This window comes from Palaemon carinicauda, chromosome 9 (assembly GCF_036898095.1).
Source record: "Palaemon carinicauda isolate YSFRI2023 chromosome 9, ASM3689809v2, whole genome shotgun sequence".
NCBI lineage: Eukaryota > Metazoa > Arthropoda > Malacostraca > Decapoda > Palaemonidae > Palaemon > Palaemon carinicauda.
Genome location: NC_090733.1, coordinates 142,556,490 through 142,574,938, shown reverse-complemented (window position 1 = coordinate 142,574,938; position 18,449 = coordinate 142,556,490). Strand labels below are relative to the sequence as shown.

The following is an 18,449-nucleotide window of genomic DNA, read 5'->3' as shown; positions in this document are numbered from 1 at the left end:
CTCTCTCTCTCTCTCTCTCTCTCTCTCTCTTGACTTAGAACCTGAGAGAAGAGCCCAATCATATATATCGTTAAAACATATTATTGTTAAAGGAAAATATTTCCCAAAATGAAAAGTTCCTTTGAAGAATTAAAACAATTAAGTTAAGAAAGAACGAACAAAACGCTAGACACGGTTACTCTTACTGCAACGTGACACCGTGAAAATTCTCTCTCTATCGTAACGATAGAGCGCAAGTTGAACGTTCTGAAACGTCAACAACTGCAGAGACAAAACAAAACGTTAGTTCAACTTTGAAAACAGTACGAGACTATCAAAGAAATTCTTTCAAAAACATTAAAAAAGCATAATATGTTAACAGGTAAAACCGAAATGACGGGCTCAATGTTAATTAACTTCGGTACAAGAAAAGACCGCCTACCATTAGGAAAGGTCGAATATATAAAAATTAATTTTAATAATTTTATAATAAAAGGAAGTTAATCGAAGAGGCCTATAAAAGGCGGAGAGATATAAAATAAATCTATAACTTTTGTTAAGCAAAATTAAGAAAGAGAGTCTATACTCTCTTAGACACCAACACTTCCGTCTAAGGGAAGGGTCGGCCATTTAAAGGTGAAAGAGAGTTCATACTCTCTTCGTCACCATAAAATTAATTCCAAAAGCTAACTAAGCTAATATAGAAGTTTCTAGTATAGCGAATAGCTGCAAATTTTAGAGAAATACTTCACCAAACCGTGAACAATACTCCAAAATCATAAGCGTATCCAAGAAAGTCTTGCCGGAAGCACGACAGAGGAAAAAGTGAGGTGGCGTCAACAACAAGTACTGTAGTACCTGGCCACAGGTGGCGCTTGTGAGTACACCCCCTTCTAGTATAGTGATAGCTGGCGTATCCCTCCCGTAGAATTCTGTCGGGCAACGGAGTTGACAGCTACATGATTATCGGGTAAGTTTAATATTGAAAAATTAAAGTATACTGACTGAAGAATATTTACCTCATATACTGGCCACCCAGATAAGTCTTAGCGACATGTAAAATACCAACATTCAAAAATAGATATGTGATTTATATTTATATTTTTCCTAACTATAAATTACTGGGAATATGGTAATGACCACAAAATTAATACAGTAACACAGGATGCAGCTTTTAGATGTCTTACATACATTATTATGGGAGACACTTCCATTGCTCCTAACACTGTTTGATACCTTCATTGGAAGGATTGTCTTAGATCAGATGTTAGAAATTACCATTTTATATTAAAGTTGAAAGATGTAAAAATGAAAAACTAGTGAATTAAATGGTTAAGATCTATACGTACCACAACTTCTTTTACTCTGGGCAAAGAAAACTTATGGAATTAACAATATTTCCTCACTGCTATTTGAATACCAAACAAACTCATCTTACACATTTAATTTTTAGTTGTCTGAATGAATTGCAAGATTATTATAAACTTTGAAGATTAAAGACTCATTTTTAGCCACACCAAAAAAAATGGCTTCACATGTTCAAGGATTTCCTTCAAATGTTTACAAAAGTATGAATAGTAGCCTTCGGCAATTATGTTCTCCAGATTTTTAAAATATTGTACCAAGTGAAAGGCAAGATTTTAATAGAAAGATGTCTTGGATATGCAAGTATAACTTGATAAAATTGACAAAAAAAAATATGAAGTCCCTTGGTACCAGTAAACAGACCTGCCCCTTTCTTACATAAGAATAGATCACACTTTTAATGGCCAATATAAATACGAGTTAAATTTTTCCTTACAAATAGCCATTCAGTGAATATGAACATGGTTACTTAGTCTATGGAAAAAAAATACAACTGTTATCCACGAGTTCAAGTCTTGATTGAATTTGGGTAGAATGAGGTTCGGTAAACTAGTTTTTGCTTCTCTTCGGAAGCCTACTGCTGTATAGAAATACAACAGGTGTCAATGAACAGATGAGGGGGGGGGGTTAAAAAGGGAAATCTCTGTTTATTGGGATACACTTATAAAAATTTCAGTTAGCATTAGACAATACAAACCCAATTTACCCACATATGCCCAATCATTTTTTTTAACTCATTTGAGTTACTTTTCAATTCTTTCAGATAAAAAATCAAATACCCCTCCAAAATTAATGTATTACATGAATTATAATAACCAGGTACAAGTACCATATATAAAGCCCTTCAGACAAAGATAACTAAATTTTACACTCTTATCATCATCCTTTAAACCTGAAAAAAATACCAGAATTTTGTTTCAGATTATATAAAACTTGAATATTCCATCAACCACACAGAATTCGTTAATAGATTTCGACTGAAACTTGTTAATATATTATAATAAATCAGTAGAAGTTTAAGTATTTAGTTAGATTTATGAGATATAGGCTTAAAAAAATTGAACAGTCACCCAGGAGCTGATTATGCATCAGTGTCACTTGAACCAAGGGTTCATGAAGGGAGAAGGAATTGCCATTTTCAATAGCAGTTTAAATTTATTGTAAATTTAATTCAGTTTGCAGTAATGGAGGTATGAAACTCTCATTAAATGCATAACATATATGGACACCTACCATAAACAGCTTGGAAAAAAAATTAAAATCTTTAACCCAATGTTATGTTCATCAATCTTGAACTAGCTGTCCTATCCCTGGTTAAAATATTTCTGAACAGCAACCTGTTCCTTAGGCAGACAATATTCCACCCTATTACAGTAGCACACCTACTCCTTAGACCAATAATATTCCACTTAATTACAGCAAAACCTTATTAAAGTTGGAAACCTACAGTCTACTCGACTCTGATTAGTAAACAATCTTCTATTGCAATCACAGTTTTGAAATTATTCTGTTTCATCTTCTGTTTTTTATTCATTGTCAACCTTTAACTTGAATTACTGGGGAAATGATGAAGGTCGGGGGTTTATGATATAAAATGACTATTCTATGAAGTACTACAATTGAAAATTAAGTAGTGGGTATTATTGCAATCCCTATTAAAAACATGGGAGTACAGCTATTTGTACGAAAATAAAATTCTTCATAGAATGACCATACAGTATTGAATTATAATTTACTCAAATCCTCTGGCAGAAACAAAAAAAAAAAAAAACTAATAAAAATAGCGATGTTTCTTCAACAGGCCAGGAACTGCCATTGAATTAGTAACAAGATAGATGGTTAATGACAGATAGGCATGAGGAGAAAGCCCCCCACCATAACCACAAAATAGCCACTTTTATCTTAGGTCTATTGGCAAAGCAGGGTGGTTGAGGCGATATATTCAATTAAACTCAAAACTCAGGTTTGTATAACTGGGAAAAATTTTTTTCTTTCTAGATTTTTTAAATGTTCCTACCCATATACTGTACAATCTTTTGTCTCTTGAAATACAGAAGGAAGATTCACTCATTAATAGTTCCCATACAAGAGCCAGGAGGAAGACTCCAATACCTCCTATCAGCTAATCATTGGGATCTAGAAGCCATGAGGGAGATGGTATCAGCAGTGTCAAACCAAGCTCGTCAAAAGAAACATTGGTAAAGACCAACGACCCATCCTCCCTTACCACTGCCAGAAGAAAGCTGCTCCATCGTGTTAACTCACCAGCATGACGTCCCAACAATGTGTAACAATTGCGGCTGCTGTATACCCTTGAGGGGATAAACGAAGAGGTAGAAAAGCCAATCTTTACATATTTCCTCAAAACATATGCCAAAGGGTTACCTTACTTGAGATGCATACTAGATGTTTGTCACAATTGTGAGAAGACAATGGCAACAAAACCCCCTCCCTCAAATGTTTGACTAGTTGAACCTGAAACTCTCCTACCTTCTTGACAAAACAGAAACAAAAGACAATGTTGAGAAAAAGATCCCTATGATGACCTGACGTCAGCCGTATGCTTGTACCGGTGCCCTATAAATGAGTACCATTCCCAGCCTGATCCCAAGTCCCAGGATAGTCAAGACTGAGCATGGACCAATCCCTCAAGGAAGAGGGAGCTACACAATATCGAGGAGCATCTCCAATTCTCTTGCTAAAACAGAGAAGAGAGGCAGTCTTGAAGAAAATACCATAAGAAGCCCTCCTCAGGGTAGCAGCACAGGCGCCAGTGCCCTAAGGACGAGGAACATCCAACCCTAGGAATTAAGTCCCCATGATAGTCAGACTCCTCAAAGCTCCCTTCGAGCATGAAGTAATAACCCCAAGAAGGAGGGATCCAAACACTACCAAGAAGTTTCTTCAACAGAGGTAGATTAAGTTCATGATCTGCTGAAAAGAGATGTGCTCTATGACTATTGTAGTCTCTCACTTGGGACCTACTCAATAGCTAAGAGAAAGAGACAACAATTGACTTAAGGGCATCCAGTGTTCCAAGGAGGTAGAAGGTGTTGGTACTCGATCCCTGGAAGGATGATTATCTGCCACACTGGCCTCACAGTACAGCTGATCGAATCCTAGAGAGCAGGTCAAGGGCTAGCTCCATCATTCTCTCCTTGTGGAGGAAGGTGGCCTCAATGGTAACTTATGAGATAACCTTACCTATCCTAATGGTGATTGGTGTATGGGGGAATGCTCACATGCAACTGGTGCCACAGCAGTAGCTGTCACACAAGGCTCGTCATTTGCTAGACAAACCCAAATTGAATCTGTCAGTGTGAGCTCCATTACTGTACTCCTCCTGACAGAAGAGAGTAATTCTCTAAGGTCAAGGAGGCTACTCATATTCAAAGGTGAATATCGAGTATGGAGCAAAAGTTCTAACTTGATGCAGTTTTACTAGTAACCGTTTTAACAAGAGGAGGAAATAAATAACTCGTGTTCTGTCACCGAAGGTCATACAAGGCTTCCAGCACAAAAATCCAGGATCGTTCTACCTCTGTCACATGTAAAGAGATGGTAAAGATTTGTATGGAAGAGGGAGGGAATATGCAAAGCAAAGCATTCTGTACTGACAGCAAGCAGGGGACATATTTCTGCATTGTACACCCCCTTCTTTCTCTGGGACTGAGCCTGGAAAGGGGCAAGAATGTGTGATGAAAGAGGGTCCAACCCCTTCTGGAGAAGAGGCTGCTGGACGTCACTGCCGGAATTCGGAAAAGTCCGGCTCATTCCTCAAACTTCAGCTAAATGGAGCGGCTGTCGGTATCCATCGAAGGTCCTCAGTCCATAAGGATTATTGCAAGCTGGATAAAGGAGTACTAACAGTATACAGTGCATAGCAACCTCTTCCTTCTTTAAGATGCAAAACCAATCATAATATGTATTACAGGTGGAATTAGGAGAGCATTTGGGGCACATCAACTGCGCAAGTCCCTGTAAAATATTGGAATACAGTACAATACAAACTACTGTATAAGCATGACAAGCCTTAGTTTGTATGACTTTCACACATTCACTAGGGTATAGCTATTCAAATATAGACATCACACTAATGGTAGAACAGGTACTAACATGAAAATCACAAGATAAGTGTAAGAATCTACCTTTGCATACTAACTTTCTAACCAACCATTTATTGGTCATTGAAACCACCTAACACTAAGAAACCGAGATCAAGTGTTTGAAAAATGTAGTACTGTATCTCATGAAAAACATGAGAAAAACCAGCACTGTACTCTATAGTATTGCTAATAACTGCATAAATTGGCCTTTCATCATTAATTGAAAGGAAAATGTACAAAGCTAATAAAGAAGTTTTAATTTCCTACAAAATCAAATTTCATATTTCTACGATTCTCCCCTAATGTTTAAATTGCTTTCGTCTTTGGAAGCTTAGAATGTCATTACCCTTAAAATTTTCAAGTTTTCTTCCCTTCCAATACAGTACATATACTAATTCCACTAGTAAGGCAATGAAATCAGTGTCAAATAACAAGAGGTTGTATATGGCCTATCGCTTCTTGTCTAAAGTCAACAGTTAAGCATACAGACATATGATCCTCAGCTCCAGAGACCAAATTTTCTGTCGTTTTTATAGTTATAATCATACAAGACGATTACTTTTCATTCAGGGGTTAATCTAGAGAAGGCTGGCTACTTGTTTATACAGTAAAGGGGATGATGATGATTATAATGTCACTCTAGCCTTTGGTTTTATTACAGCCTAACAAGTAACTTTTGATAGCCATAGGCTTATCAAGAGTTAAACATCAATAGCTTCTTTTGTGGAAGCTAAGATATCAAAGTTTTAGATTTAGGGTAATATTTCAGGCATAACCTTCCAATTCAAATCCTAGCCAAACTCCTAAATTGAAACCCCAGCCAAACTCCTAAATTGAGATAATGGGTCTAGTGCACCATATCACTCTTCTCGCTAAAGTACAGTATACATAAGTTCCTCTTAAGCAACTGCTTAGCCCTTATTAGCCAAGGTGGGACTGCATATCATACCACCCATTTCAATGCAATAAATGCCCTTTAACAGTCATTTTATTATGTGGTTGGCATGACAAATCGTAGGATTCCCTTAGCCCGAAATATTTTTGTGTCAATCCTGCAGTGACAAAATGAGATGAAGCATTCTTTAACAGAGATGTGAAGATTTTTACAGCACTGAAAATTCTACGGAAAGTCTGTTAGATAATGGGAGTATATAAAAGGCCACAAATGTTGGCCTTTATATGATTGATGGGGTTGTGATAATACAAGCCTGTCCTTATAATAACCATTACAAACTGTAAGTTAATAAAATGTTATATGAAATTATACAATTTCACTAAATCATGGAGTGTGTTCTTAAATTAAAAATTCCCTTTGTAAAACATTCAAGTTCTTGGCTACATAAAATATGGTTTCCCACAAATATGAATCTTGTTTAATCCTGAAAAATAGAATTTTCATTTATATTAACCATAAAAATTTTTTAAATATTTAAACTGACTAAATATTATATAAAAGATCTTATGTGCAATTACTCGAACTCTTGAACTACATGGTAAATCTCTACAGCCAGCCAACAGTCAAGCAAGTCTTCAAAAACATACATTGTAATCAATACCAAGTTTGCAGACAATGTCTTATTGCAGGATTTGTGGGAAATATTCTCTTCATAGAAGCCATACAGCTATTGATGCACTCTCAGCAATTTGTTGCACCATTCTAATGCAAGGCCAGTGTTACCTGGACTATATAATCTAAATTCAGCTACTATCAAATATCTATGCAACCTATGAAAATAAAATTGATGTGATCAACAAGGCAATAATGGTATGAAAAACATACCCCATCCAAGGAACTGTGAGACTTGCCAGGAAGGAAAAGAACGCAAATCAAAAAGTTTCAGTTCAAAATTTCATAAACACATAAAATCGAAGGTAAAATATTTTACAACCAAAACTTATTTGTCTTTACAGTACTTTAGTGAATTAGCGAAATTCATATAATGTAGAATTTTTAATTATGAATATGATGACTAAGCTACTTCAAGTAGGATTACAATAAAAGATACTACTGGAGGAACTTTCCTGAAACCTACGTCACATTGACTTGAACAATTATAACAAAATTTGTCCCAAATTTAGCTTTACAAACTAAACCATCATAGGATATGGTTACTATTTCCTGAATTTCCCTTTTAAAATAAATGTCTTATTTTAAATAAAGAAAATACTATCCATGCCATATCCATAACACAAAATACTATGCAGGAAAACTGCCTTTCTATAAATACATCAAATTACAGTACAACATAACTAAAAAGTTTATGACCAAAACTAAAGTATATATTTTAATCTCTTATAACAGAACATCATTCTTCAAGGCTATTTTGAGCCCTTGTAACTCTCTTAGTAGTGGATTAAGTACCTGGGCAAAATATTAAATATAACACACAGATCTTTCAAGTAAAAAACTTTTACTTTAGATTACAAGAGGACTAACAATGAATGTAATATGAAAATGCTTTGCTGAAAGCAATTAAAGAATGGTAGATGGAGGCTGATCTGTACATGTAAAAATTTCTTCCCTCGATTTACTTGGTAGTAAAATAATTCAAAATGATAAAATATGACTTTTGAGACTATAATTAGTTTGCATTACAAACATATCGTACTTTAATTAGATCAATATTTAATACTAAACTTCAAATATTTATTTTTAAACACATGGTAAAACAATTAGATATTAGCAGAATAAGTGAAGATTAAAAATTAAAGTAACCAATCTTTTAATCTTTCCAGAAGTAACAGTACAATGCCCATGTATTTTTTTACACTGCAAGATACGTTTAAAGTTAAATTTTCAATCCTTGTTTACTAGCATTATGTTATGGATATTGCACTGGATAAATTCTGAAGAGTGTGTCACAAAGAGAAGAGTAACAACATTCAAACCTTTGACTATTTACCCCATTGCACCTCACCTCCACTAAATTGCAACCACCTTAAGAGAATAAATGCAACCACCTTAAAAGAATAAACTAAAAATTTTACAAAATCATCGCTTACCTTTACGGGGAAGAGAGCAGGAGCGACGTTGCAGTGCTGACCGTTTCTCAGTTGCCACTGATCAATCAGACAATAGAAATGACATGCAATATTGGTTAGTATTTGCCATGCATGTTGCAAAAACTGTCAATGAATACATTTCAAGGTTTGACTACTGATACAAAGAATCAAGACATTTGATGACAGGCAAAGCTTTCTTGAATAAAGGTGCAAAGATTACTTCAGAAGCCCAAAGAAAAAATGAAAACAGCAATATATAAACTAAAGAAATTTAATTTCTACGTCTAAAACACTCTTTAAAAGAAAAAAAGGTACAAATTGTTAGTAAAATAAAATTACTATTATGTTAGTGTGAAAAATAAAATGCTACACCTAATTAAAGCAATTTTTGAGACTTTATAAATCTAAAAATTTAAATTTAATCATCACTTTAATGATGCAGGAACTATCATGAGTTTATACACAAACACAAGAATTCTACAGTAATGGAATTGGTTTTACCTATCAGTATTTTTGTTGATAAGGCAGCTTACTCATCGTAGATGAGTAACAACAGCATAAAAGTAAGCTGTTACTTTTTGTTAAATTAGAATAATTGGTAAACTGTGCAATAAAAGAGATATGAAAATTAAGAGAGATTCAGAAATGCAGTATACTGAAATTAATCTACTTACTACATTAGAGTTTCAAATATAGATATTTATTAACTTAAATCTTCTTGTACTATCAAGGGAATAAGATAAAGTACTCCCCTTAATTGTCTTGAATTATTCAAACGCATTCAAAATAAAAATTTTTGAGGTAATGGTAAGATAAAAAAAGTTGGATTTATTCTCGGTTCATTCTCTTTCTGTACTTTACGGGATTTTTCAACATAAGACACAGGCATAAGATAATTTGTAACTAATAATTTTGTCCTTGACTTCATGTGTTTGTGCATATATACATGTAGTACTGGTATATCTAAAATAAACTAAAGTCATTAAGCACTTCATCTAGAACTTTTGTGTTGTTAATTTTCTTTAAATTTCTAAATAAACAGCTATGAAATAGCAATTTAATGAAATACTTTATAAGTACCTTCACTCTTATAAAATGCAGACTTGGAACGCTCGAGTGAGGGACTTGGCTCACGCTCCTTTACTCCATCTTCATCTGCACACGAATCAAACATAGCATAAAACAAAAAAAAAATGTTAGGAAACTACTCTACAGTGACATGAAATCAAATAGGTCTCATAAATAAAATAATGTAATGCATTATCAACTCATGCTCATCACAAGTCACAAGACAAAAAGAAAAATCAATATTACAATACTGGTCATGCTTCAAAGAATATGTAATTATAAACATAAGGAAAAAATAAGACAACAAAATACTTCCAAGCACAACATGCACATGGTGCATAAAGTTGTACAATCATGCGCATTACAGAAATCCATTACCTAACTGAATTTAAGAAATGCATTCAATAAATTTCCTTACCACAAGGGAACAGTTGAAGAAAGTAACGGAATCCAAAAAGGCAATTTCATCCTACCTTTCCACCAACAAAAACAACTTTAATAACCATCTATGGATACAACCTTAGGAATAATGGCAGATAATTTTTATTTCAACTTTACCTAGGGGGCTGCAAAAACATATTGGAATACAACAGTCTAACTTATTGCATAAGGTTTTTCAAAAGTTATAAGTCTATCTACTCTAAGTATAGGAATGTGGTACCAATAGCTTGAAGAATAACTACGGTAAATTTCGTCACTCAAATTTTGATCTAACAACAGCAATTACAAATGATTGTAACAATACTTTATCCCTAAAGTGCAATACTCATATGAAAAGCTTCAATTAGGCTGTCTAAAGGAGAGAAATTTTCCCACATTACACCACAAGTACCTTAAATTACTAATGCAAGAAAAGTTATTAAATTTTTCCTCGCACAATAAATGTAGTATTCATATTTATACAGTATAACTCAATTACAAAAATGTTTGCAGCCATAAAATAAAAGCTGTTCCTGCAGTTAAAATATGATAATCTATTTACAGGTAATCAGATTTATCTGTTTCACCACAAACACAACACTACCATACAACCCACATTTATGTTCTCTGAATGTCCCAGGTGCTGCAGTATTTTATCTACAGACAAGAAAGCATGCCACCACATATTTCTTGGATCCTCAGGTAAATTTCAACAAAAAACCACACACTCTGTAGAACTGGATAATTGTCAAAATTCCATTCCATCTACAATTCTATCCTATTCACCTCAGATATTCCTTTTTAGGATTGTTACATCTCAAAAAGCAGTAATTGTTCTTAAGAATATTTCTTCTAAATTGTGGAATCATAGTTTTCAAGTGCATTTTAGATTTCCCAAGATCTGATTTTCTCTACACATTAACAAAAATACCTCTAGCATTTTTTTAATTTTCGGTAAGCCAGAAATAGTAAATTTTTATGATTTTTGGTGGTGATCATCATCATTATAATAATAATTTATAGTGTTATATTGTAATTTATGACCTACTCTGCCAAATCTAGTTTTGTATTGTATTTCACTTCCCACCTTACATTTAGATACCTCAGCAACTTACAAGGATTACAGTAGCAAGTTATGTCCTGCTACGTGTATGTCAACTCTAAACCTATCGTGTACTTTAGTGGTAGGTCATCCTGCAGTCGTACAGGCACTCTAGGTATGATTCCTTAAGAGTGACAGCAGAATGATAAACTACTAAAAAATGTCTCCTAATAGAAATCCTGTTATTTGGTTATTTTCAATATATTACCCAGTGATTTTTTATTAAAACCCAGTGCAAAATTTAAGTTATATCCTATTTGCTGTACGGTTCTGCAGCTATTTAGCCTACTGGTGGTAGCCCCCATATTTCGACTGTGTGTTATATTTCAGCTCCAATGATGAAAGCAGAATCAGAAAGGTGCTTTTAAACGTCAAACGAGAATTTAAAAAAATTGCAGTTACTGTACCTGCTAAAGCAGCGGTATCCATCAAAAATACAAATTAGAATTTCAATAAAATAGTAATAAAAAACATTTCTAGGGTTAGTGTATCAAAGCACACAGACCAGATTTAGTGAGTAATGTATAAAAAAGATCTACAGATTCAGGCTCTATAGAATCTGTCACAGCACCTATCCGGAAATACATCTTGACACACTACGAAATATTGTCGAGAACTAATACTGGTACTGGACCTGAGGATACTTGGTCACTAATCCTGGGTTTAACTATCAATCATGACTATGGATTAATGAATTGAACTTCATATATAAGTGGGGAGTACCCAATTATATAGAATTATTTGAAAACACTTTCATAAATTTTTTTTTTTTTTCATCAGCTGTTTCAGGCTTTTTTGGTACAGTACTTTGGGTTTTTTTGGTGTAAGGGTATGCTATTGATTAACCTTTTCTGTATCCTAAGGGTTGATAAAACAAGAATTAATTTTTTCCATACATATCTATCACTTCTACTACAATAACCCTCTGCCTCCCAGGTCCCATGATTTCTTACAATCTCATAACAAGGCAAGGTAATGTTTGAAGAGCACCTGAAGATCCAAAAAGGGGCATGTATAATGATCTATTCTTCTCCAGTCTTTTTAGACAAAACACTGCAGTAGGGATATTGAGAAATCCACAAAATGGTTCTATATATCAATATCAATGGTGAATTTGTATTGAACATGTTTTTTTCTTATAAAAAGGAACACAACTTGTGTAAGTTTTTAAAAGAGTAATTAGCAAGAGTATCCTTTAAAAGTTTTTGAATTTTTTCTTTGAATCTAGTTTCAACAGAAACTTGCAGGGGAGGTAAATTAGTTCTTCATACAGTTCTTCACATTCTCTACTTGAATTTTACAACCTAATATTTAATTTTTAGTGATATAAGAATTTAAAATTCATTTAAGTAAAATTTATAGGGCATGTATATCCAGACAGTAATGATAAAAAATTCTTTACACCACAGTAATACAGTACAATCATTCAAATGAATTACTTTAATTTCAATCATTAATACTCTCCCTATTTACATTTATTCCACAATGCATAACTCTCAGAAGTAAGATGTGGTTCCATAAAATTAGGAGAAAAGGAGGTAATTAATTTAAAATCTGCATTTCCTATTTATCAAGGGAGTTCCAAATTCTGATACTCTGTAGAATATTTCTTCAACCCAACCTTCAATTACACCTATGAGTTTATGTAAACATATTGATCATTCTGAGTTCCTGAAATCTTAATGGAAATATTAGCATGTATTTATCAAAACTTCACTTACTATACAAACAGAATTTAAGTTTTACCTAATGGAAAACTATAACTATTTGATAACACTTAATTTTATGCCAAATAATAAAGTGGATACTGCACTGAACATACAAAATTCCTTGAGCTCAAGAACTATGTATGGTATAGTAAACACTTAATCTGTCACTCAAACTTTTGAATATTAAAGAAACCATAGTACATTTTCTATGGAAAGATTGTCTGAGGACATCTCACTTATCAAGACTGCAAAAGTTATTTGGATTAAATCATATTAGTTTCATCATCCAGTCTAACAGCAATTACAAAACGGACCATAATAAATAAAGTGAAAGAGCTTTATGCTACAAAAAAAGTTAGGTCATTTACCAATACAAAATCTTGGTAGCCTTAAATAAATTCTTATTCACTGAAATTTTTAGTTTCACTTCCACTTTTATTCATTATGACTGTATCTAAACAGGGAAACAATAATTTAATGCACAAATAGTTCAACTTATTTTTATTTCACTGAAAAAAAAAGGAATGATAAAACACTAAAGGTGATATGTTAGTTCATGCCAGTTTTGTTTCTTTTTTTTTTCCATATGAAAAACATGGATCACACAATAACTGAATACACTACCGACTTTACTAAAGTCAAATTCCTCGAGGTACTGCACTAGATTTCCAAACTTTGAATTTCATTAAGGGGTAATTTTCTTGTTACTTGATTAGGTTCACTACTACGGGGATACAAAAATATAAAATCCGGTTAATTTCACCAAAGAAATGTTAAAAAGGGTAATGTAAATGCAGTTGACTGGATTTTAAAGTTTAGTATAAAAGATATACTGTATAAAAGATATACCTGCATGACTTTCAATGTTAAGACATAAATGTTACAGGAAAACACAAATCAAAATACCACACATTTATAAACGGACAAAATCTAAGTGTTTCCCATGTCTAACACTCACTGCGAATTATAAAAAAAATATTGTGGCTACTTGAGATATAACCAACATATTACAAAGAATAGGAATTTGGACAAGAGCCCTTATTTAAGCCTTTGCAATAAGGGTCAGACATGAAGTTAGTTTTCAATACTCCCATCACTCAGGTCAACCAGGTTACCTCTGAGAGGAAGGGTTTTCATTGTTGCTTGCACCCTCTGGGGAGGGCCAACAGGTACCCCTGGACCCACTGAGCCCACTGTGGGCTTCTTCGGAATGTTGGGTTTAGGGGGAAGACTTGGCTTTTGACGAACAATCCGTTCTCCATCTATCATATGATACAGAAGCAGTGGTTGGACTACCACAATACTCAAGATATACAAGTCCACAAGAAGAGACTAATATTTTGTAGGCTTTATTGGAAAAATATTACACATTCCAAAGGTGGAGAATACATTTAAAGTGAAACAAACCGCTGCACAAACAATGACATGGTGCCTTGATCGATATAAAAGAAATAAAATAAATGAGAATAGTAATTTTTGTAATACTGTATAACTTTTGTATATAAATTAATCTTAAATTTTTTCAAGGCACTGTAACTAATGTAATAAATGCAATCTATACTAGCAGCTTTCACTTAAAAATAGAAGCTAAAGAAATAATCTACAAAACCAGATACAGTACTGTACTGTACAGAATAGTAATCCAGAACTATAATACCAAACTGCCAAACTTTTTGGTTACCAAATGCTTCAATCATGGCATCTCCATTCAATATAAGGGAAGTATATTAATCAAACAAAAAAATAATTAATAAAAATAAGTCTTCAAATCTTGTTATTAGTAGACAGTATGAACTTGTATATCTAGCAAAAAAAAAAAGCTCCGTTATTCCACAAACAGTATAAAAACAAAAACAAACAAAAAAAATTTTAAGAACAATAATATCTCCAATTGAGTGACATGCTACAAGTACCAAACATCAGTCAGGAACTTGCCAGCTATAACTATATACTGGGACAAATCAAGAGACAAGAACAAAAGCCATACAAATCCTACAAACTACAATCGAGATGACTTATACACGATGATGATCTTGGAGGAGTAGTCCAATTATCTGTTCTAAAAGACTTTACTAGCAACATTCAGTAAACCACCTCTCTTATATCACATCTTGAGGTCTTCCGTAATACTTCAAGTTAATATGAACACTGAGCATAAATTTTCAATCTTAATAATAGAGCATACAGCTTTGGACACAGTGAGTTTCAAAACTTTGTCACCCACACTATTGTATTTTCCTTTGACTAGAATTATAAATGTGTATGCAAGAGAGGTTTACGTACACAGGCGCATTTTATGGACGGCATAATCTTCCAAGCTTCATCATCAGAAACCAGTTTTAGTGGACAAATCCCACACACTACTTTTATTAGCAGAATAAATTATCAAAAACCCTACTGACCATCGCTTAAGACGACAGACTGTGCTTTACTTGCTCTTGGCGCCTGTTTGGTTTCCACCTTCAGCACCCGTGCACTGGAGGCTGTGAGTATACCAATCAAATGCAATCATCGCAGTATCAATGCCATTTCAGGCCATCTAGTACAGCAATAGATTGTGTCACCAAGAACTATCGGGGATTATTACAAATTCATCTCTCATACAATGAATAATTCACTGTATAATGCACCTTGAATTAATATACAGTTTACATAATAGCAATGGGAAATGATACTGTGCTGTAATAAATCTGCTCTTAAAACTATATACAACTATATAACTGAATAAAATTTTAGAATGCATTAACTCCTGTTAACAGGATACAATACGAAACAGTAGATAATAGTATTATATACATTATAATTATTTTCCAATTGATCATTAATGATATTGATGATCAAATTGTAAGTTTAAAGACTAAATACATTCAAATTGATTTCTTTCACCCTTTACTAGAGCCATTATTATAAAAGAAATACAACAGTGCTTTCCAATGTACGAAGTAAAGAACTTAAAATTAAACACTCACCTTCTTGATCAGAAGCAGGACTAGTTGGCGACGTCGTATTTAATGTGGAATCCTGCATCGAGTCGTCTACAACGTCAACCGTCGCTCGTTCGGGCATGATATTCATTTTTTCTATTTCAATTTCTTCAACTGAAATTATAAAAATCTTTATAAAAAATGGGATAACCATAATACATTTATATACACAGTATTTCATTACTTTACTTATATCCTTTTACTTAAAATAAAAAGTAATAGCTAAATTAAAAAATTATGACATATTACTGTATTACACCCCGAGCCAATTTTAAATTTCACATCTTTCATGAACTATTTATACTATTTCTTTTTGTTTAACCTACCATCTTCCTCCAATATAAATGAAACCCCTTACATGCTCCATACTTACTTGGGTCTCCTCTTTGTTTACGTTCTACCAAATCACGATATTCATCAAGTTCCTTGTCTGTAATGCAATCAAATGGATTTTTTGCATATGGTGTCTTGTATACTACCGCATTGTGCTGGAAATCTCGCTGAATAATTCCTTTGGATGCAGCACCAACAAGTATCACGTGATCAGTGGCAGCAGACATACTTGCGTCTTGCATACGACGGGCTTCATCCCAAGTTACTCCCTCTAAGAGATGTGATGTTGGACCAGCACTGATACTGCCAACTCTTCGGTTTTCTTTAATCTGATTTTTAAAAAAAAATAATGATGAGCCTTGAGATACTTTAAAATAACTGAGAATTCCAAAAAATTAACACAATGCTATATAATTAAGCTAATGTACTCTACCTTTGATAGAAGTTTGTCAATTTCATTAAAATTTTGGAAAGGGGGAAGAAGAATGGGTAGTAGTAGTGGTGGTGGTGGTGGTGGTGGGGGGGGGGGGGGGCAGTAGCTGTAGAGAACGACACCTCGTAGTAAAGGGGGATGTTGAGGAGGGAGAAGTCTAATTGGAAAGCAACCTCTGGTAGTGGTTTCACTCGCCCCAGTTTTTATACCGACACCCTATAAGGGTGAGCGAGCTGGGTATACTCCTGGCATTCCATGCAACTTTTTTCTCTAGTATATTTAGCAGCATTTATACCTTAGAAATGGTACTTTAAGGAGCATTTCACTGGGCAACACAGGTCCCTCGCCCAGAAATAGATGTTTCCTTCGTCAAAATCCCTTTTTTGGTCCATTTTTCAGATACTGTACAGTACTGTACTGTACAGTATAAGTCTACTACTGTATTGTGTTCCAATGTTCCTCATATTCAACATATTTTACTGTACTGTATAAGCATACCCTTAGGTTCCAATCTTTCCCCTTTTCAAATTATTTTCTTCAGACTACATAAGCCTAAATTTGAGTTCCAATGTTCTCCATATTCAACTTAATTTTTCTGTAAAGCATTGTATAAGCCTTCATTCGATATTGAACTTATTTTTTATATTGTAAAAAAGTATAGTACTCAGAGGTATGTCTGAAATAATAATTAGTCTAGACGATAAGATGGCCAATTTACTAGCAAATGAATTTTCCTGTGGAGTGAAGGCCATCCATTTGGAACTCATATTAGCTTAGAACCAAGGCTTAGATTTTTTTTTTTTTTTTTATTCTGGAGAGAATTCTTAACTTGCATTGTTGTCTATTACACTGCGAGTATATTAGTAGTTATTATTACTAGCTAAGCTACTACCCTAGTTGGAAAAGCAAAATGCTATAAGCCCAAGGGCTCCAAAAAGGAAAAATAGCCCAATGAGGAAAGGAAATAAATAACTATTTGAGAAGTTATGAACAATTAAGATTAATACTTTAAGAACAATAACAACATTAAGAAAATCTTTCATATATGAACTATAAAAAGAGACTTCCGTCAGCCTGTTCAGCTTAAAAACATTTGTAGCAAGTATGAAGATTCAAAGTTCAATAGATTCAACTACCGAATTAGGAAGATCATTCCACAACTTGATTTGGATGTCATGTTCTTTGTTTTACTATTATTGACTGTGAAAGCTTGGCTTTGTTTGATATTTTTGTTTAATTTCATACAAAGTGAGACTGGTCGCTTCACTGTATTCAATATTTTGATTGACTTTAAATAATTTTTTCCTGTTTCTCCTCTTTTCATCTGACTGATCCATTTCACTGTAATTTTGGAAGGATTTAAACATTCCAATTTTTTTTTATTTATTATTTTTCTTCAGTGTCAATTAAATCTTTAACTATTTCTATAATCATTCTCTGTAATCTACAATATACCTAAAGGTTTTGTATGTTATACTTACCATTCCTAACACATTTACTGTATCGTTTTTCTAATTTCCATTTGTTTAGATTTTTAACTGTGGTTTGACCTATGACTGTTCAGTATGTAAAGCATTTTGTCTAACAAGGATTCACTGCTTTTCAGTAATGCCAGTACTATTAGTAGGAATACTGATTAACAGTAAATATAAAACAAAGCATTCAACTTAACAGTGTTCAAGATCATAATTTGTGCACTCAGGATAGTTGCAATTTCAATCTCTGAAATGATATCTCTGATCCTCATGAATGATATATCTCATTATTATCCCTCATTTATGTGTACTGTACAGTAAAATATATAGTATTTACAGGTTCTTTAGCAGCATAACAGTATAGGTATACCTTATACGGTTTTGATTTCCCATTAAGTCTAGAACATTCATTTGTAATGGTAATTTTACTGCCGTTTGATTTTCATGATTTTTAACATGAATTATTTGGTTT

The 18,449-nt window shown here is 33.5% G+C and overlaps 1 protein-coding gene across 8 annotated transcripts in view; it reads right to left on the bottom strand.

Moving 5' to 3' along the window:
* The window catches only part of hts (adducin 1-like protein hts), a 103,163-nt gene that overhangs the window by 16,930 nt on the left and 67,784 nt on the right, over positions 1-18,449 (bottom strand). For 2 of the 8 annotated variants that reach the window (XM_068380547.1, XM_068380548.1), the window contains exons 13-16: positions 16,110-16,398; positions 15,722-15,850; positions 15,155-15,235; positions 13,868-14,014 (exon numbers count right to left, since the gene is read on the bottom strand). In XM_068380547.1, the coding sequence (XP_068236648.1) occupies positions 13,868-14,014; positions 15,155-15,235; positions 15,722-15,850; positions 16,110-16,398 (646 nt within the window). Of the gene's footprint in view, positions 1-7,183; positions 7,252-8,453; positions 8,511-9,533; positions 9,609-13,867; positions 14,015-15,154; positions 15,236-15,721; positions 15,851-16,109; positions 16,399-18,449 lie in introns of those variants that run through there. The other 6 variants (XM_068380553.1, XM_068380549.1, XM_068380550.1 and 3 more) reach the window with 6 other exon arrangements.